Below are 23,436 nucleotides of genomic sequence, written 5' to 3' on the forward strand. Positions count from 1 at the left end.
TTCTAACAATCCTAGGTTTTGATTACTTTGAAATTTCACACTTATAATAAAGAGAATGATATGTGTATGACACTGTAATCACTAATCAACGAAAGGCTAGGGTCATGTGTCATTAAATGATATGTTACTCTTGGAATTTCATTCTCTAAAACCCACACAAAATCAAACTCATGAAATGTTCATATGAATCTAACTTTAATATTCATCGGTGAACAATTCATAGACCACTGACTTTACTATGCTTAAGAAATAATTACCTGAGTATCTTTTTAGTGTTTCTTTTAAAAATTATACGTTATAACATGTGAAATAGTTATTGATTTAATGTAGTGTACGAATCACCTTTGTTGATTAAGTGAATACAAAGTCAAGTAATATGGATATTTGATTAATCGACTGTTAGCTTTGAAATGTTGTTTCTTGAATACAACCACTTGTTCCTAGTTTTCATTAACTGAATTTTCAAATTATAAGTGCATAAGCAAGACGCTAAACGATTATTATTAGATGTCACATAATTATTCGTTTCATTATGAACACACCTCCATCTCGAAACATTTGAATCCACTTATTAATTAATAGTATAAAAACACAAAAACAAATAACTAGTGACACCAACATCCTAAAAAAAAACAAGATGACCAACAAGTGTGACGCGGATTATCTTAGGACTAAAGCAAATAATATAAATTTAAAATATTTCCGGGTTAGTGAGTTGACCTGTTTGCCCGAAAGGCCAATCCAAACCTAACCCGAAAACAATTAAGTTAACGGATCGTGATTTCATAACCCTAATCTATTTTTTCACATCTCTTGACGTCCTCGTTGGTCATGGCTATATTGGTCACGGTTGACACCCTTTTCCTTTTGGGCCCAAGCCACCACTCCATAGGCCACCACTCCGAGTTGGCTCTGATACCATTGTAACATACTAAATGAAAAGACATAACCAAAAAAACTAGCCTAATGGGTGAGAGAGTTCATTTGGTATATCAACTCCACATTGGTTTCCCATACAACCGATGTGGGACAAGTCCCATATCTTGTAATGGTTTCGATCCGTAACAATTATCAACAGCCCCGGTGCGGTATGAACCTGCCAACCTTCATTGTTAATGAATGGTATTTTTACCAATATTTAATGTCTCCAAAGGATATATTCTTTTTCTACGATTGTTATTGAAAATGATAGAAGAAAGTGAAAAAATATGATGTTAACATAATTATTATTAGTAAATTAATATAGATAAAAAGAATTCGAATTATAGATACTTAAATTATACGAATACTATTTTATATAATTTTGATTTTTAATAACTTGATATTGTATAAACCCTATTATAAATAAATTTGTTATTATGAATATAAAATTACTAAAATTACGTTAATTATTAAATCGTTGGTTAAAATTGCCTCTAACACGTCTGAATCGAAACTAACTTTACGGAAAAAAATATAAAACTTGCGAAAATGAGAAAGTTACATATATTATTTTGGTATAACTGGCACGGTACCCGCACAACGCGGCAGTCGTTATGGCAGCGACGGTGTAGTGGTGGAGCCGACCGTTGTCTGTTGGTGGTAAAGGCGGGCTCGAGTGGTGTAGATAATTTATGTAAAAGTAATTGATATAAAAAGTTAATGGACATATTTTAAAAGATAAATTACTCATAGTGTAATTTAATCTTTAAGGGCATTTTAGATAATTCACCGATGTAACTTTCAATAAGAGAGCTATTTTCTTTATACTACAACATAGATAACGTTTTAACCACTTAGTTCTAATATAATAATTGTTTTAACCAATTTTTTTTTTTAAATGATATAATCTTAAACTTTAAAGCAATAATCATTTTAACCATCTAACTTTTATCTTGAATGATTTAATCACCTAATTTTGAAAGCATCATTGTTTTAATAGCTAAACTTTCTATCAAAATGATAAAAGCACTTAATTTTAGCCGAACCATGACTCAATTTTTTAGATGAGACTTGTTATTTATACATATCATAACAGTCACAACTATATATATATATATAGGTGCTGGGTATTGTAAAACAAGCACTAATGTAAAACAAATAAGACAAGATTTTCACCTAAGATCATGATGCGTGTTGATTTTTAGTGAATGGAAATCTATTGTTTTATTTTTTTTACTTTACCTAAAACATATATATATATATATATATAGGGTATAGTTATTTTGAGAACCATTTTTTGCGAGAACCTTTGAGAACTTTTCAAATCAAACCCAACCGATGATTGTTTTTTACATGAAAATTATTTTTTGACTGTTTTCTGAATAACTTGTGTGTAATTTTGAAGTTTATAATTGTGTAGAGACATGGATTATCATCCGTTATACAATTATGTGGAGATTTGGATTCTTGATCACATGTGCACGAATTTTGCTATGATCACATGTATGCAAGTCAATCACATGTAATCATAGCAATATTCGTGCACATATGATCAAGAATCCAAATCTCCACATAATTATATAACGGATGATAATACAACCACATAATTATAAACTTCAAAATTACACATACGTTATTTAGAAAACAATCAAAAAAACAATTTTCATGTAAAGAATAGTCATCGGTTGGGCTTGATTTGAAAAGTTCTCAAAGGTTGTCGCAAAAAAAGGGTTTTCAAAATAACTTTTCACTATATATATATATATATATATTTGCAAACCTCTTTCCAATACATTTCTCCAGTTGACACCGAATAACCAATACATCCAATACCTTCCAATACATTTATTTTCAAACTTTAATAATAATAATAATAATAATAATAATAATAATAATAATAATAATAATAATAATAATAATAATAAGGGTTATTTACTGAAATGGTATCTGGACTATCCACCATATTACTGATTTCATACCTATAACTTTAAAATTACTCTCATCAGACCCCAACTTATCAATTCTCCACACGGACGATACCTGACCCGACGGGCGTCAGTTTGGCCGTTAAGTTGGGGTATGATTATGGTAAATTTTAAAGTTTTAGGTATGAAACCAGTAATATAGTGGATAGTCCAGGTGTCATTTATGTAATTAACCATTATTATTATTATTATTATTATTATTATTATTATTATTATTATCATTATTATTATTACTATAATTTCTTGTAAATCCTATTAATTTGTAATGGAAGTGATGTTTTTACTATTATTATTATTATTGTTGTTGTTGTTATTATTATTATTATTATTATTATTATTATTATTACTATTATTATTATTATGGTGGTGGTGGTGGTTGTTGTTGTTTTAATTACACAAAGTACTATTTAGGAATAAATATTTTTAAAAAATACATTGATATTTTTTGTAAATATTTACTTTTATTTTATAAAAGAATACTTTATTTTTATAAAAAATATTGTAAATATTTAGTTTTTTTTATTAAAAACTATTAATCAATCAAATTATAGATCCATGATGATTTTATTTATTTCATATTTTTTTATTTTTTATTAAAAAAAAATAAGTAAATCGAAAGTAGTACATTAATTTCATGTAAAGCATTGATAAATGAACGTGAAGTCTTGAATGGATACCACCACATGGAGTTGATTAAATCTGTTTTGAGCTGATTCAAACGTTACATAGTAGTTGTACAGGTACTAATGCAATACAAGAAATTATGATATTCTTTCCGGTTCACCCTTTAAAAAAGAAGATTGAAAAAATATTTTTTATAAAAATAAAAACTTTGTACTAAAAATGATCTTTTATAAAAGAAAATATTATTTTATTAAAAAATAAATTTTATAAATAATAGTTTTTGAAATATTAATAGTTTTTAATAAAAAATTAAATATTTACAATAATTTTTATATAAAAATAAAGTATTCTTTTATAAAATAAATATAAATATTTACAAAAAAAATATCAATGTACTTTGCGTAATTAAAAAAACAACAACAACAACAACCATAATAATAATAATAATAATAATAATAATAATAATAATAATAATAATAATAATAATAATAATAATAATAATAATAATAATAATAATTACATAAATGATATCTAGACTATCCACCATATTACTGGTTTCATACCTAAAACTCTAAAATTTACGGTAGTCATACCCCAACTTAACGGCCAAACTGACGCCCGTCAAGTCAGGTATCGTCCGAGTGAAAAATTGATAAGTTGGGGTATGATGAGAGTAATTTTAAAGTTATAGTTATGAAACCAGTAATATGGTGGATAAGTCCAGGTACCACTTCAGTTATAACCCTAATAATAATAATAATAATAATAATAATAATAATAATAATAATAATAATAATAATAATAATAAATTAGTAAGAAAATATTGATGTTTAATAACATTTGGGTATTTTAAAATATGAATGAAACTTGGGGGTTAAAAATGTAAATAATAAAATCAATCACCTACCTTTACTTTGTGTGTGTCCATCTTCTTCATTTGCACTCCGTCCGCCGAAAATCTTTCGGATCCCTTACCCCCCCCCCCCCCACACACATATACATGTATATATAAATACACACATATTTCAGAGATAAAAAACAAAAAACAAAAAAAGGCAGCCAAGCTCTGTATTCCCCACCACGGAACCCCCGAATACGGCTCCAATACAATTGAATACGACTCCAATATAATCGAATACGGAAGCCACCCAACGGTGTGCTCGGTGTGCTCCGTATTGGAAGAGCAATACACTCGAATACATAGCACATTGGGGGTACTCTAAAAATGATACGAGAATACAAGAGACTTACGATAAAGCATATACATATTTAGGGAAGACGAAATATATTTAAGTTTTACTTATGATGAGTCTAGGTAAGATTTTTTTTTTTTTGAAAATTTTTTTGTGAAAATGTTTTCTTATCCACAAATTATATTATATTATATACTCTAGTAATTGTATAAGATATGAATAGTAACTAGTAACTGCGTGGCGAGTTACTATTCATCCATGTTATAACCCGCACAATTATTCGGTTTTGCCAAATCGCACTCGGTTCGGATTTTTTAATTCGAGTTACTTCTTGGTGTTTTCTTATGTTTTTCCTTTCGGGTTTTCAAATAATTATACTGGAAACATTTATTTTTTTTGTAACAATATTCACACCGTTATTCGGATTTTGCCAAATTGCACCCGGTTCCGTTTTTCTAGTTCGAGTTACTTCTTGGTTGTTTCCGTATGTTTTTCCTTTCGGGTTTTCAAATAACTATACTTAAAACGTGTATTCTATTTTTGTATCAATATTCAGATTTTAACACATTGGATCCCTTTCGGGTTTAAAATTACGGGTTACTTTTAGGTTTCTTACATATTTTTTTTTCTTTTGGGTTATCAAATATCAAAGCTACTTTTTTTGTGCTATTGCCTTTGAATAAATATCATATCATATGTCAAATATTTTAACAAACATATATAGCGTCACATCATCAATAACAAAACATAATCGTTTTCAGGTTTCCAAACAATATATTAAAATTTTTTATTAATTTTTTTGTGGTATTGTCTTTCAATAAGTATATATTTTATATGTCAAAGTTTTTAAAAACATAAATCATCAATAACAAAAAGTAACCGAACTAATTGAAACCGCATAACGCGTAGACGGAAACTATTGTGGTTTTGCCTTTAAATAGATTTATTAAAAATATATTTGATATGATAAACTTTTAAACAAACTTATCCATGACAATTTGTTAATTCAATGCAAGTATACAAAATAACACAATAATTTCTAACATGACAATTGGTTTCCCTAGTTTAACATATACTTGATAAAAATATATATATATTTGATCTATAAATATTTTTGAATAATTTACGCCTTAAAAAAAAGTTTGGATATCGGCAGTGGCGTGCCTAAAGGGTGGTTAAGGGTGGCTAATGCTTTTCAAAATTTAAATTTTGTTATGTATTTTTAAATTTTTAAAATTTTTTTATAGGTTTTTGTTCCCTTTTAATTTTATATTTCGTGATTTTTTTAATTTTGCCATTAAATTTTTTTTTTTAATATTAGGATACTTCTTGATCCAAACCCGGCCCATTTCTATTCTCACCGTACAAACGGCAGGGTAGCGAGAAGTTAAAGATAACGCATGAAGTTCTGACTTTCTAGAAACTAGAAACAAATATGCGGTGTTGTGTCTCTTTCGAAAATTTTCATCCAACCCGCCTACAATCTTTGATTCTTTGCCCAAAATTTACCCTGAAGTTAACTAATAATATATCTATAAAAATATCCTCCATTTGATTACATACCCTTTCATCACCTTCAATCACCATTTTCATTCCACAAGTTGCAACCTTTAACAATCCTAACCACATAAAATCCCTTTATAAAAAAAAAACCCATGTTTTAAAATCAATTATATTTCATGTTTTTTTCCCCCTAATTTTCTTCTTGTATTTTCCAAGAAAATGGATACTAGTTATGGAATTACCTCTATTATGAATTGGGGTTGTGTTAATTCCAATCCAAATTTAAAAAGTTCAAAACTTTATAATACCCTTTATGTTAATTCATGCTTTAGGGATTCATTTGTTGATAAAAGTTATAAATTTAGTGTTTTGAAATTGGAGAATAGTGTTAATTATATCAGAAGTTATAAAAGTTTCAAACTTTATGATACCCTTTATGTTAATTCATGTTCTAGGGCTTCATTTGGTAATAAAAATGATAAATTTGGGGTTTTGCAATTTCAAGATTTTAGGGTCTTATGTAAAGGTGTGAAATTGGATACTAGTGTTGTGACAAGTGATGACGAGGATGAAATGAGTGAAGGGTTTTTCGAAGCAATCGAGGAGTTAGAAAGAATGACAAGAGACCCATGTGAAGTTCTTGAGGAAATGAATTCGAGATTGACTAATAGGGAATTGCAACTGGTGTTGGTTTATTTTTCACAAGAAGGTAGGGATAGTTGGTGTGCTTTAGAGGTTTTTGAGTGGTTAAAGAAAGAAAATAAAGTTGATGATGAAACAATGGAGCTTATGGTTAGTTTGATGTGTGGTTGGGTAAAGAAATTGGTTGAAGGAAGACATGAGATTGATGATGTGGTTGCGATTTTAGTTGATATGGAATGTGTTGGGTTGAAACCGAATTTTAGTATGATTGAGAAGGTGATATCGTTGTATTGGGATATGGGTGAGAAAGATAAAGGTGTTTTGTTTGTTAAAGAGATTTTGAGGAGAGGAATTGGGTATGAAGACGGTGAGAAAGTCCGGCGGAAAGGTGGTCCTACTGGGTATCTTGCTTGGAAGATGATGGTAAGCTTTTATGTTTCGTTTTCTTGATCGTTTACATAGTCTTTTTTGGATAAACTTATGTGTGCTTTGGTAGAACTCGGAAAATAATGAATGTATAAATGAAGTTTTAGCTTTTGAAAGATGGGCTTTTCATTAATATGGCTTACTTTTAGGAAGATAGTATTGTCGACTAAGACCCCTAATGATAGTTTACATAGACTCCTGTAATCATGAAAACAACGTAATATGTTATATATAACTAAACAAAATAATGTAAATATCATAAATTTAGGCGCTAACATGGTCTTTTTTTAGTCTTGGATACTATTTTTGTTTGTGTATGTGGAGTATGCATGTAATGTTGAATACTTGAATATGTTCACTTCAGTGTAATGCTAAACGATACTACGTGTACAGGAATATTGTAATTTGAAATAAATGATTTGATAAAGAAAAAATTATTAATGTATACGTTGCACTGATCCTTTTAGTTGATTGTATTAATAATACTTCCTGGAATGAACTGCCACAATTTCATATTTGGGATAACCCATAATAACTTTAATTTTCCCCATTTTGGTTCAAAATCACCTCTTGACACATTAGTAAATGTTTCAATGTTCTCATAATGTTTATACTGGTCTACATGATCTCTCTATTTTGTTCTTGTGGATAATCATCTAATACTGCTCATGATAATTATATAGACTCCTCTAGTTAAGCAAACAATATCATTTCTAAGTTTCTAACTACTGAAATGGTAAAATATTCCATGGCCTATCATGGTCTTGAATTTGTTATTTTGAAAAGAATCCTTGATTCTGTTTGTCAGGTATGTTTATTATATATTACCACTTTTTACAAATGATTTGATAAAGAAAAAGACTACATAAGCATACGTATCACTGATTTTTTAAAATGCTTGGAATAATGATACTTTGTCCCAAAAATGAACTGCCACAAATTTCCCTTTAGGGATGACTTAAATTAGATGTAATATTTTGGTACGCGTTAGGAAACATTGCGCAGTATCCATAATGAATTAATGATTATCCTGGTTCGGATGATGCTTCTTTACCATAAATGTTAAGGGGGTGATGAAGTAATTGACCATTAGTTGTACACCTTTACAAAGTGTCCCATGAAATTGTGTGCTTTCAAAAGTGCTGCATTTATGTTTAACAGATTGGTTCAGTGAGGTTTCTTCACTTGTCCTAAAATTTATCCAAAATTAGAAGTATCATTAGGCATAGTTGTCAAAGGCGAGCGCCTCTTGCTCCTAGGCACAAAAGGCAGGCAAGGCCCAACCTTAACGCCTGATACCCTAGGCCCAAGGCTATGAAGCGCCTGTCTACACTTTTCCATACATATAAACCCTTTATTCCACAAAAAATCACCTATATTATAGGGATATTACAACAGAATCTTTGTTCCAATAATTACTTGGTATAAATCATTATCATCATTCATCATACTACTCTTCATTTGAATAAAAGGTAAGTTTTCTTCTATTTTTATATTATTAAGATTCTTTTGCTATTTTGTATACCCTCTTGGCTGAAATTTTCTTCATTATCAATTGTTAGAGACACTGAAATTTTATATACTCTTCTATGCTTTTTTTTTTCGGGTCTGCGCTTTTTTTTGCGCCTCTCGCCTAGGCCCCATTTGGGGTCATTGCGCTTTGAGTTCGCTTTCGCCTTTGACAACTATGTCATTAGGTTCTGTATGATAAATTTGCATGCCTCTTCATGCTAATAGTGTTGCTTTTTGATACCTAAATAAACTCTGTTCACATTCGAGATTTGTCATTGAATGTATCAATGTATCGAATTTGTGACATTTCAATTATATTCTACAAATACATGTGCATATCTCTATTTTTATTCAAGTGAGTTAGTGAGTAGCATTTATAGCATAACTAAAAGGCGTAAATTTGAGCTATAAGCTACTACTGATTGTGTAAGCTTAGTTGGAAAACGTATACTGTCAAGCATTTGGATTTCAACCTCAGTATTTACACGAGTTCGTCGCCTTTTAATAAATTGAATAGTGAATACCAACAAACAAGCCTATTATTAATGCCTTAATATGTATGTATTTATCTTAAAGTCTGAAGAATCCATACATCGGAGATGTCAATTTTCCCAATTAACTGAAAAGGCTTGCTGCTAAATTCCTCGAGGTCATCGTTGTTAGACTTGCATGAGTGACAAATCGACTTGTACAAGCCGAGTCAAAATGCACCTAAAATGTATCGACTCATTAGGCCACCTGTAAATGCATTTGACTCGCAATTTTCTTGCTGACTCCTGCCGACTCGACTTGACTCGGAACTTGAATGAGTCAGTCTGATAACAGTGAAACCTGTGCTGTATACCCTGTACCATCTCATTGCTGGCCATATCTACTCGTAGTCACATGTAGTATGCCGTGAACATCGTTACCTCATCATTTTCGTGAGTATATTTAATTATTTAAAGCAGGAAACCCCATAGAATAAGTATCATTTAGTTTCAAATTTGACCAATGCTTCAGGATTCCTACATCTCATTACTAGTATTGTGGTATGTTACACTTTATTAGACTCCATAGGCAACATAATTTTGTTTGTTTTCTTTTCTAGTGCAATGACTTGAGTTTTGATATCTATTTCATCAGGAGGACGGCAATTACAGGGATGCAATCAAGCTAGTAATCCAATTTAAAGAATCCAATTTGAAGCCAGAGGTTTACAGCTATCTAATTGCCATGACTGCTGTAGTAAAAGAATTGAACGAATTCGGAAAAGCTTTACGCAAGTTAAAAGGCTTCAGCAAAGCCGGTTTAACTTCCAGTTTAGATATAGAAGACACACAGCTCATCCAAGATTACCAATATAGCCTTTTGGCAGACGGAGTTCGCTTATCCAATTGGATTATAGAAGAGGGGGGCCCGTCGTTACATGGCGTGGTTTATGAACGTCTTCTAGCCATGTACATCTGTGCAGGGCGTGGGCTTGAGGCCGAAAGGCAATTATGGGAAATGGAACTAGTTGGGAAACAACCTGATACAAACCTTTATGATATTGTGTTAGCAATATGCGCTTCACAAAAGGAAACAAATGCTATTTCACGATTGCTCACAAGAATGGAGGTCACGAGCTTGTTGAATAAAAAGCAAACCTTAACATGGTTGTTACGGGGTTATATCAAAGGTTCTCATTATGAAGATGCAGCCGAAGCTGTTTTTAAGATGCTTGATTTGGGCTTATTCCCTGAATTCTTGGACAGGGCTGCAGTTTTGCAGGGGTTGAGGAAAAGAATCAACCAATCAGGAAATGTGGAGACTTATTTTAAACTTTGCAAGCACTTGTCAGATGCAGGTTTGACCGGGCCTTGTCTTATATATATGTATATAAAGAAATATAAGCTTTGGGTGATCAAAATGCTTTAAGTTGGGTAACTTACTAGCTATGACTTTATATAGTTTAAGCAAAATATCATCGTGTATATGTGTAATACTGTAACGTGTATAGAGCTAATAATTCGAGTGAGCTGTAGTGAAAATGTTGATATTACCTATTCCCACCAGTCCTGTAATTTTGATTATAACATATATAGTGCACCTGGGATATATTTGTTCATTTTGCTACAGCTTGGATCATTGGATTTGGGATTCATCACTTTGGAGTTTGGACATCATTGGCCAAGTTCAAGAATCATTATTCTAAATTCTTTCATTTTGATTGTTCAAAAAAAAAAAAAAACAACAAAGTTCCTCTCATTTCGGGTCAATGATCTTGAATTGGATCAAATTATTTTGAAATAAATCAAGATCCAGTTTTCAGCCTTTTAGCGGTATGTTGTTGAAGTTATTATCTTTGTCAAGGATATTACCATTTGGGAAGGATCTTGAAATGTATCATCTTTAACTTCACCTGGTATCTTTGAGAATCTGAATGCTAATTTTATGGATCAAGAATCTTGAAATGCATCACATTCCAGTTTTTGTCAAAGGATATGTTTTCTATGTGCACTCCTGTCTCTTAGAAAGAGCCACTCAATGATTGGATCAGACGATCGGACCAAACATGCTTAGGTACTTGACCAATCATATTTTTACTATTGGATTAAGAATCTTGAATTATAGCAACTACTTGGAAGAAGATAATGACTTGCGTCAGTTTATGTGTGTGTCTCTGTGTGTTTGTGTGCATCACTTTATACAAGTTATTATGTTTCCGCCAAAAGTTTGATACACGTCTGTCTCGTGCGGCGTGTCGCCCTCACATTCTTCAATCCTGGGTGACCAATATATAGTTTATACTCTAATTCTAGGTAAGTTGTAGCTGTAGATACACTACAGAAGTAGAGAATCAACCAGCTGTGATCAACACCAATTGGGTCTTCCTACATCTAACTTCTTACCCAGTCCTGGCATTAGCATATTTTGAAGGGCAAAAAGGATATTACATTTGAGCTGATATAATATATGCTATTATGCTATTATGCATTTTGGCATTTGTTTTTCATATCTGCAAAGTTGCAGAAAATATATTCATGCATGTGATGGCTGAATCTTGGCTTGTTGGTGGTTTTTTTCTTGCATGTGTGTGCTGTGATCAGTGACTTGCATTGTGCTTGTGTTGGTTGTCTTGTGGTGAATATAATATGCAAAGACATGATCAATGTGAGTAGGCAACAATAGATGGTATAAAGACAAAATAGCCTAGATACCCCAAAACCATCTTCAGTATATGAAAATACCCAACTTTTTTCAAATTCACAAAAATACCCATAAAATCGCAAGACCGCAAGGAGGAGTTGTGGATCGCAAGGAAGCCTTGCGATGCGATTCCTTGCGATCCGCAAGCAAGTCTTGCGATCCGCAAGGAGTTCTTGCAATCCGCAAGCAAGGCTTGGGATTTTGACTTTTTTTACTTATGAATAAGATTTTTTGTGAGATTTTCTTGTACTTGTTAAGATAGCAATCAGATTTTTATGTACTTTTTTTTTTACTTATGAATTTACCAACAACCTTTCACCATAAACAACACCATAATTTTTTGTTTCTTTCAGTTTGCAAAGTAAAAGATATGTTTTTCTTAGTTAATAAATATTTAGTATTTAATGCCGTTGCAAAAAGTGGCAAACCACGAGGACCAATTTTGTATTTACAATGTTGATAAACAACTACTAAAAAGATACAAGGGTTTGTGAAACAACAGTACCAAGTACCAAAAACCCATCCAAGTAATGACCTGTACAAAGTTGAAACTTTCTTTTATCTCTAGTCAACTAAAAAACCTGCTTGCTCAAAAATATTTATCATTGAGTTTCTGTAAGTTTCAAGCACAGAGCAACAAAATATTGACCAGTTTATACTTCTGACTCGAGTCCAGTAATAACGTGGTCCATTTTCTTGATAAAACCTGTTGAAATTACTATTTAATGAATTTTAATCTTAGCTTTGTTACTAGATTTATGTCTTTCAAGATTACCATGATCAAAGAAACACAAACAGGTAGCAAATTTCACTTGTTAAATAACAATTTTCCATAATGAAAACATAGAAACCGTCTCAGTTCTTAGTGACACACCAATACCTAAGAAGACTCAGAGTTCAGCCTCAAACTTCCATCGTAACTCTACGTTTCAAACAAAACTAAATTAAATACTAAATACTTATTAGCTAAGGAAAACATACCTTTTACTTTGCAAATTGAAAAAAATAATAAATTATGGTGTTGTTTATGGTGAAACATTGTTGGTAAATTCATAAGTAAAAAAAGTACATAAAAATCCGATTGCTATCTTAAAAAGTACAAGAAAATCTCAAAAGAAAATCTTATCCATAAGTCAAAAAAAGTCAAAATCTCAAGTCTTGCTTGCGGATCGCAAGACTTGCTTGCGAATCGCAAGAATTCTTTGCGATCCGCAACTCTTCCTTGCGGTCTTGCGATTTTATGGGTATTTTTGGTGAATTCGAAAAATATTGGGTATTTTTATATATTGAATATGATTTTTGGGTATTTAGGCTATTTTCTCTTTATAAAATGGTTTGGTCGGGTTGAGCAAGTTCAAGCGAATGAGTTTTGGAAAGTTCTCAATACCGGTGGAGTTGGTCAATCCATTGATGTTTTTCGGATCACATATTTGAATTTCATAATCAACCAACAAATTCATTTTGTTACAACAATACAAAATCTAACTAGTGTGCGGGTATAAAAGAGTATAACGTAAACAATTATACCTTCTTAAAGTAGATTTGTTTGTAGTTTGGGTATCTCTATATATAACTAAAAGAAGATATGTTTTCGCTTAATTGATAATTATGAGATCATGTCATATACTATTTTTCTATAATGTCTAATTTTAAGCATTCCATGTCATTTAAATTATTCATAATCATTAATCCTAATCATCATTAATTAATAATGAAAATAAAATGAAAGTTAAAAGTAAAAAATATATATGTATCAATGAAGTCGGCTGCATTTTGAAGACTGAAACTAATTAAAATCAAACTAATTCTATCATTATATCTACATATAATTACGGTTATTATTGTTATTTTATAATAATAATAATAATAATAATAATAATAATAATAATAATGTGAGGGCTCAAATAATATCTCAGTTTTCTACCAATTTCTTGTAAATTCTCTGAATTTCTGATGAAAGTGACTTTTATAATAATAATAATAATAATAATAATTCGCATCAATAATTAATAATAATAATAATTCTAATTCGCATCAATAATAATACGAATTATTATTATTATTATTGATGCGAATTATTATTATTATTAAATTATCTCTATTTTAGTTCTTATTACTATTACTATTATTATTATTATAAACTTGTCGTAGCTTAATATTACGTTCAATTAATCATGCTTTAATACGTTTGACATATATCATATATATTCATAAAAATCATAATCTTATTATTCGCATCAATCATAATCTGATAATTTTTGAAATTTCATAAACTATGAATAATACTATAACTGTCAATATATTTTTTATCTATGTATTTGATCTAGTCCGGACAATGTCCGGGTTTAATCTAGTTAGTTATAAAGTATTGAGCTTGTTAGTTATATTAAAAGAATCCTCGAATAAAGTTATGACGTAAGTTTAATCCTCGAATAAAGTTATGGAGTAAGTTTTTTTTAGATAGTTGATTTTATCATCTTAGTTGAGCTTTCAATTAAACATTTTTTTTACTTTTTTTTTAAAAAAAAATCTTTTAAAAAGCGACTTGAACGGGTTCACAAGTTCAAATGGTTCAATTTGCTGGTTTGACTGGTTGTCTGAGAGATAAAAGATGGTGGTCAGAGTTGATAATGTGGTGGTATTTTTTCGTAAGTGATAGGATAAATCAATGAGTTTCAAGCTTACTAGTCACGTGATGGTTGTCCGTTATGAAGATGATTTCGAAATTAATTAAAGGCTTTTAAGGTTATCGAAATTCTTGCATGGAAAAAAGTTTGAATCTTTTCATCCGAAAAAGTACACAATAATATGTCCATAATACACAATATGTCCACACACACATATATATATATATATATATATATATGATGATATAATATAATAAAAATATATATGTACATGTTTTGGCAAGACAACCCGTTTTTATCGTACGGATCATCTAGTCAGCCTGAACGTTTTGGCAATGAAAACCAGTTTTTTTTTTATGATTTGGGTCGTCTAATCAACCTTGTTCAAATAGTAAACCGCCTCGGTTCCACCAAGTACAAATGGATTGGCCATCTTACCGGTCACCGATAATATATTAAACCGATGTATTCAAAGATTTATTATTTCCATAATAAAATATAAATTATACACAATAACGAACTTGATTTTGGAAGTTTTATAAGACATAATCAACATTATCCAAGTATTCAAAACTTAATGGTTGATATAAAATTGAAAAAAGTATATTTAAGTATTATTATGTAAGGTTGTGCAGCTCACACTTAAATATTTATTTGGAGAATGATTAATCCTTTTAATTTATTTGGCTAAAAATCCTCTTATCTAATTGAATAGTGACATGTGAAAATTGAAAAAGATATTAAGAAAGAGATTAAGTAGAATTTACTTATCATATTCATAATAGATGTCATAACTCTTATTTGTATTTTACTTTTTATTGGTGCTGTTGAAAAATATATTTTAAGATGATTTTTAGATTAATATGTAAAAAGATCAATCATTTTCCTATTTATTTATAACTTAAACAATGAAAGAATATTCCCTAATCAATCATTTTTTGGTATACCTCTAAACATGATTGATTCAATATTGATGTGTACTTGTCTATATTTTCATTTTTTACTTTCTCTTTTAGTGTATGTTATATTGATAGTTGAAGTGTAACATTAGTCAATGTATGCCATTCATCGGAAGAAATTTTGTACTGAATCACTTGTATTTGAGCCTTTGGTTGGTTTTCTATTCATTATTAAGTTAAAAATTAAAAGATTTAGATGGATATATAGCAGTGTATCAAATTCTAACTTATAGTTATTATATGTATGTGTCATCTCTTCGTTTAGTAAAAAAAAAAGATAATAAAGGGAACCCTAGCCCCGGTACCACAATTGGATACTTATCGACTCACCTCATATGAGCCAAATAACTAGGTACATTATGTTAATGTGACATTATAATTTATAACATTGATACACATGTAGTATAATCTATTATGTCTTCAAAATTGATGTCACATTAGCATTTTAAGATAGAAGGTTAAATGCATATAGTAGCATGCTAGTGCAACTTATTCCTCGTGAACGGTATGTTCCGGAGAAAAACCTGAATAGGTACCTAAGGAAATACTACCCCGCCCTACAGGTACTTGTTCGGTGAGTTGAAAAGTGGAGAGGGTGGTTACGGGTATCTGCATCATTTTTATTTTCATTTTTTTAAATCTTTATATGAGTGGAAAAAGAATGAGAAAGGATGGCTAAACATTCTTTGTAAGAAAAAAAAAAAAGAAAAAAAAAAAGAAAAAGTGAAAAATAAGTGAAAAGAAATAGTACGACACTTCCCCAACCTAACGAACCTAATCCAAACAAAGAAATCGAATTATGATAATGAATTGGATTACAACGTGTATGCTTGCTTTTGAGTTAACTTTAAGAATTTTTATAATTAGTGCCAAATACGCATTTTTTACAAAAGCATTTAATATCCTCGTGAAGGAAGTCGGAGGCAAATTAAAGTGGTTGACTACTTCAATTGTAGATTCTTTTCTTTTTTTAATTTATCTCTACTATTCTAGTTACAGAGATATATCTATAACATGTTTTTGTTAAAAGTTATAAAAAAAATTTAGTTTAAAAAGGACCCAATTGTCCTTTAATAAACACCCAAAAAAAGTTATTAAAAAATAGTCGATTTGTCTTTAATACACTCTAAACTTTTATCTTACGAATTTATATTTAGGACATTATTTTCTAAATTATCTTTAACATCACCTTTACATCAGTTCATAGTTGTCAAGGGCGTGGGGCGCTCTCAATGCGCAATGATGCTAAATTTGGCCTAGGTGAGAAGCGCAAAAGAAGTTCGGGACTAGAAAAAAACCTACAACACTCGACGCCGTCACCACCACCAATAGTTCCTGCCATCACCACCCTTGCGGCCGACACCACCAGACTATAGTCGTGGCTACCACACTACATTGCGCGCAGGGGTACCATGAATTTGGGTTCTTGGTCATCTTCGTGAGTTCTGGAAGGGTCAGAAAGTATTGCATTTGATAACTTTTCGTACATGTTTGATTCAATTTATCAGACTAGTAAGTGATCCTATTTGCTATGTTGATTTGACATTTATTAGTAATTAATATTTGTATATATTATGTATTTTTAGTTTTTTACGATACATATTATTAGGTTGATTCTAAAATAGAAGATGTTGATAAGTATAAAGAGATACATAATAATACGTTGGAGAAGTATAACGGGTTGCATGTCGATTATTTTTGCCTTTACAAGAACAAGTTCATTGATATTATATTTCGTACGTTTTCAACAAATTTCAAGCATGGAGAAAGAAATTTTGTTGATGAGAACAATGTCATACAAGTCTCTAAGAAGAAAAAGAATCTCTCTACCAAAGATGATATAAATTCCATTTTTGTCTTTGAAATTATAAAACTATTACTTTATTTGTTTTTATTTGCTTTGTTTGTAGTGATCGATGGGATTGGTTTATAATATAAGTAGCCTTTATTTGTTTAAAAGGTTATCTATTCATATCAATTAAACATGTGTTAACATGTGCATTACAAAACTCCCATTAAAAAACTCCTGTTTAACAAAGCCTAATAATTATTTATTATTGTTTGTCACTTTGTCACAACATTGAGATACATAATGCCATTCTCCCTGTTTATAAACCCCGCAAGCTAAGGCCTGCTTACTTGCAAGACTTTGACAAACAAGAAACATATGAATACTATCATTTCACCTCCTCTTTCCAATATTATGAGTACCATTATCCCTTTCCATACTCGTTTAACTCACACAACCATTCTTTCTCCTCTACCAATGACTACTACTTCTAACCAACTTTCTCATTCCATTACGGGAATCTCTTCCACCTTCGGTATACATGTTTGTACATGGGACCAGAGGTTCCCACCTATTTACCTTTTTTTTTAAATTAACACGTACTGTTTTGAAATTCTTTAGCTTTAGTAAAATGTACACATTGGTTTTATTGTATTTGAATTTGCCGCTGTTCGTTTTATACTTGGATGAATATTAATTTATAAACTAAGAAGAAATTAAAGTTATGAACTCTTCTCTGCTAAGTAACCAATGAACCAATCTAAAACTCTTATTAGAAAACTAGAAAAGTTGATATGGTGGGCAACATGATTAATATGCGCATGCAAAATTGTTGTAGATATATGTACATGACTTTTACATTTCTTTATCTAATAATGTATATACCATGTTGGTTTTTGATGCAGCATATGGATTTGACAAAACAAGATCCAACACATTGATTCCTAGAATACCTCTGATGATCTTTCCAAAATCCGGACAAGATCGCCTCAAAAGACTGAGAATTCAAAAAGGTAATGCTAGGTTTTTATTAAAAACTTACCAACGATCCCAACTATTTGCATCCACAATGTTAGAAATATTAATATGTAGTGTCAATTTGTATATTTTGTACCTTTATGAAAGCAATGTAAGTGTTGAAGGGGTGCAGATGTAAATTAGGAGCTTGTGTATATGAGTCCCTAAGTCCCTGAGACATGTATTTTGTAACCCAGTTTAATTTCAATTATCCATTTTTACACACTTAATTCTCTCTCAAAATACACACGGTAACCGTCCATACAAACACTCATTCAAATCGTCATTAACACACACTAAAACATACAATAACCTCATAATTCTCAATTTTATTCGTTTCACACGATACATAAATGTTGATATGAAATTAATGGATTATGATTTTCTAAAGTTGATATAACGTTATAGGTAAAGTTGAATCAACTTTAGCTATTGAATTGAATTTAATGGTCAAGATTAAAATTTGATGTTTAAATCTTGACCATTGGATTAAATCCAATAAATAAAGTTGATTCAACTTTAAAGAACCTCAGTCTGAAATTAATATGGGCCATCATATCAAACAACGAACTATGAGTGAAACACAGACCCATCAACAAACTCTATTAAATATAAAAACAAACATAAAAGCCTTCGAAACAGCACCCAAAAGGCATTTTTTTGGATCGAATAGTGAATACTAAAAAGTACTCCAAAAAGTTTTCACAACTTCCATTATTGTGCCGTATATAACTCCATATTTAAATGGGCCAACTATTTTGTCAAGGGCTAAAACCACAACCAGAAACATCTCTCAAAAATTAAATAGATTACTAGATATCACGAATCAAATGAAAATATGAATTGTTGAATTTGATGGTAAATTTGATGATGAATTGAATGCAAATAAAATCAAGTGCTTAATTTGTTTTGGCTTTAAACAAATTGAATTTGGAAATTGAATTCTATTAGCATTAATTAACCAAGAAATGAATTAGAAAGACCTTTGTCTTTACTGTACTTTCATTCTCCCTAAGTTACATTTTTACATATCATTCTATATAAACTTTATAACAAAACAGAAAGAGTTGTAGTATTTTTCTGGCTCCATTGATCACCATGGGTCCTGATCGCAGAACACAGCGCGGACGTAATACATCATAATGATTTGGCGTTCATTGACCAGAAGCATGCAATTGAAAATCATGTCAAATCAATCAAGTCATTTTTTGGGCTATTGAATGATGGAGATATAAGTCCTTCAGCTTATGACACAGCTTGGGTATCACTTATCAAAGATGTTAGTGGGCTAAGTGACGGTCCTCAGTTCCCGTCAAGTTTAGAATGGATCGCGACGCATCAACTCTCTGATGGCTCATGGGGCGACCCATTGTTATTCTCGGCATTTGATAGGCTTCTCAACACATTAGCATGCGTGGTTTCGCTCACAACTTGGAACGTTCATACTGATAAGCGTGATAGAGGTCAGGAAGTTACATATTAATCTTCTATTTTTTTAATTTTTTTTTAATTTTACAGATTACGAACAACTTGGATTCTCTGGAAGGCGTGTAAACACTTTTAGATCAAATCAATTTGGTGGTTTACCCAAAGTCCCAAACTACTTTGATGGTATGCAGGCATGAAGTTTGTGGAGGAAAACATAAACAAACTTGGAAATGAAAAAGAAGTACACATGACACAGGGTTTTGAAGTATTGTTTCCTTCACTCATTGATCTTGCACATAATCTTGGAATCAAAGTGCCAAGCGATTCTCCCATCTTAAAAGAGATATATGCAAGACGCGACGTTAAGCTCTCAAAGTCGGTCCCTTAATTTGGATTGCTCGATCTTTTCTAAAGATTAATTAGAATATGTATATATACATATATAAGAGAAACTCAAAGTAACTAGTGATCTTTTTTTGTTGATTTTTTTTATTATAAGGATACCGAAAGACAGATTTCATAAGACCCCTACAATCCTGCTTTATATTTTGGAAGGGCTGAAAGATTTGGAATGGGAAAAGCTTCTAAAACTTCAATCAGAAAACGGATCCTTCTTCCATTCTCCGGCAGCAACTGCTTTTGCGTTTATGCAAACTAAAGATAAAAAATGTCTTGCATATTTGACAAATCTTGTTGACAAGTTTAATGGAGGAGGTAATTTCATGTGTTTTGCAAGATTATGTTCTTGAAAAGACTTGGATTACAAACGAGTTTGTGTCTAAACATACCAATGGGGTTGTAGCCCATTTCTAAGGTTTTTTACCTTGGGGAAATCCATCTGGGTTCGAGTTTCGCTATCAATAAGTTGTGGGGGTGAATTATTGAGGTGGGGGGGGGGGGGTTGGAAGTTTTGGATTCTATCCGAGGCATTCGAGTAATTCAATAGTAGGATAGAATGCCATTCAAAAAAAAAAAAACATGTCAAAAGATGAATTTATAAAGGACATAACACTTCAGTGTGCTCTGAAATTTTTTTAAAAATTGTTTGATAGCATTTCCCTTTTCGTGATTAAGTTTATTCTACCTGTATGTTAAGAAGATATATAACTAAAAAAGGCTTCTTGTTTTTTCTTTTTTATATGGATAGCTTGACTTCATTTAACTTTGGCATAGGCTATATAACAAGCTATAACCGACACTCACTCTGAGTCTTTGATGCAGTCCCACATCTATACCCCATCGACTTGCTGGAACAACTTTGGATGGTTGATCGCCTGCAACGCCTTGGAATTGCACGATATTTCCATCATGAGATCAAAGATCGTATTGATTATTTTTATAGGTAGGTTTATATGAAACTAAACTTAAGTTGAACTCAAAAAATTCACACAAATTAAATCGGGTGAGTTGACTATTGAGAGTGTCACCCGGCCACCCTTAAGTGCTCAATCTTGATCAACTATATTTGTCTGCAACTAATCTTTAAATTATATTAAACATCCGCTATTTAGCTGTGATCCATATACCAATTAAGCTAGCAAGCCAAGATCTCAAACCATACAATAAAACTACTAATGATATGAACGACGAAAACTACTAAAGAAGGGAAGTTTGTGACCTATCATGGGCAGTCAGAAGAATCAGTGACAGTGATGTTCAATCTATATCGAGCTTCCCAAGTGCTCTTTCCAGGAGAAAAAATCCTCAATGATGCAAAGAAATTTTCCTATGAATTCTTGACTGAAAAAAGATTAGCAGACAAACTTCTAGATAAGTGGGTCATCGCCAAGGATGTGCCCGGCGAGGTAAGTTCCAAGTCATAAACATAACCATGGTCAAGTCCAATAACATAATTTTAATGTGAACTTGTTCTATCAACAGGTTAGATATGCACTCGATGTGCCATGGTATGCAAGCTTACCTCGACTTGAGGCAAGATATTACTTGGAACAATACGGAGGCGACACTGAAGTTTGGATAGGGAAATCCCTTTACAGGTTCTAAGTGAACACTTACATTGTTAAAACCATCTGAATGTGCTATCTTCTTTTATTTGATAGTTTTTAAAAGTCAAATATAACTATTTCAATGGATATATAGGACGAAATATATGAGCAATAGTACATATCTTGAGATGGCTAAACAGGACTACAATTACTGCCAAGCAATTCATCAAATGGAATGGAGCCATATGCAAAAGTATGCTAGTTTTTTTCACCTTTTGACGTTTTATATTAAAGTATCTTTTACCGTCAGATAGGGTTATGACCGTTTATTTACTGTTTGATGTTCTGTCAACTACAGGTGGTTTGCAGAACTAAACATCGAAGATAGATCAAACACAAAACTTTTATGGTCATACTACGAGGCCGCGGCAAGCATATTTGAGCCAGAAAAACACAATGAGCGACTAGCATGGGCCAAAACGACTGTTATACTCCATATCATAACCTCCTTTTCCAGACCCCCATTCTCGAATTCCAACTTTGTCAGTGAAATAATGGCAAACAATGAACAACATGACATAAATGGAAAGTCATGGCAAGTAGTGATGAATGCACTACATGAAATCATTAACCAGATTTCGTCGAATACACTTGCAGTTCATGGTTTAGACATCAACCCACACCTCCATCATGCTGTAAGTTTTGTTAATTCATGTGCTTAATCACATTTTATTTTATATTTGTGACCGATGTCCATGATTCACAAATTTTGCTCATTTAGTTTTCTTTTTTACAAAACTACAGTGGAACTCCTGGCTATTGAACTGGCTAAAAGGAGAAGATATGGTAAAAGGAGACGCAGAACTCATAGTTCGAACTATATATATGAGCAGCGGCTGCTGGTCCTCAGACGAGCTGTTATCTCATCCTAAATATCAAAGAATCTCCTCCATTCTAAACGACATATATCACCAAATATACCACAAGGTGTGCATATACACGAAACACATTATTTACACATCGTTTCCATTTTATATAATATATATCGTTTTACTGAAGGGGCTATTAATATTATGCATATGTGTTTAATTAGGAGGATCATAACATAGGAACCGATATCGAGTGCAAAATGCAAGAACTTGTTGAACTCGTGCTCTGTGATTCACAAGATGATCTTGATTCTGATTTAAAGCAGACTTTCTTAGCCGTGGCTAAAACTTTCTACTATAGAGCTTTCTTTGATCCTGAAACTATAAACCGCCATGTTCAAAAAGTATTGTTTGAAGAAGTAATTTGAAAGTACTGATGTCTGCGCAGAAGTTTGTTTGATTTAGTCGGTCTGCTCCACGTGTCTCACAATAAGCTGCAGTTATGCAAGTGTAATAGACGCGGTCATCTTAGATGTCCAGGTCTTTAAGAATGTTTTCCGTTTTCTAGTACTTCGTGTTATCTCAAATTTCATTCAGTTTTCACATGTACTCTATTAAAGGCCTTGCCTTCGTTTAATGAGATTATCAGTTTACACTTAGGAAACATTATATCAGTGATAGATGTGCTCGACATCTTTTAGATTTAAAGGATTATGACTCGAGAGTGTTGACAATATTAAAAGTGAATTCCAGCCTGCAGGGGTGAGAATCGAACCGTTGACCTCTGTCTCAACAGGCAAGGGGTTTCGACTTATATATATGTA

The 23,436-nt window shown here is 31.5% G+C and overlaps 1 protein-coding gene and 1 pseudogene across 1 annotated transcript; both read left to right on the top strand.

Moving 5' to 3' along the window:
- The first annotated feature begins 6,303 nt into the window (after positions 1 to 6,303).
- LOC122582658 (pentatricopeptide repeat-containing protein At2g30100, chloroplastic) lies at positions 6,304 to 10,895 on the top strand. Its single transcript, XM_043755081.1, has 2 exons — positions 6,304 to 7,291; positions 9,932 to 10,895. Exons 1-2 carry the CDS (start codon positions 6,446 to 6,448, stop codon positions 10,703 to 10,705), a joined length of 1,620 nt encoding a protein of 539 aa, XP_043611016.1. The 5' UTR covers positions 6,304 to 6,445; the 3' UTR covers positions 10,706 to 10,895.
- Positions 10,896 to 19,501: 8,606 nt separating this feature from the next.
- Positions 19,502 to 23,040, top strand: LOC122582622 (annotated as a pseudogene).
- The last annotated feature ends 396 nt before the right edge of the window (positions 23,041 to 23,436 follow it).

This window comes from Erigeron canadensis, chromosome 9, assembly GCF_010389155.1.
Source record: "Erigeron canadensis isolate Cc75 chromosome 9, C_canadensis_v1, whole genome shotgun sequence".
Classification (NCBI taxonomy): Eukaryota; Viridiplantae; Streptophyta; class Magnoliopsida; order Asterales; family Asteraceae; genus Erigeron; species Erigeron canadensis.

Bases quoted from the DNA above. Each gene is read 5' to 3' on its own strand.
- LOC122582658 (XM_043755081.1), top strand. From the start codon at position 6,446: ATGGATACTAGTTATGGAATTACCTCTATTATGAATTGGGGTTGTGTT. The intron at 7,292-9,931 runs GTAAGCTTTTAT...CTATTTCATCAG, and splicing joins ATCTTGCTTGGAAGATGATG to GAGGACGGCAATTACAGGGA.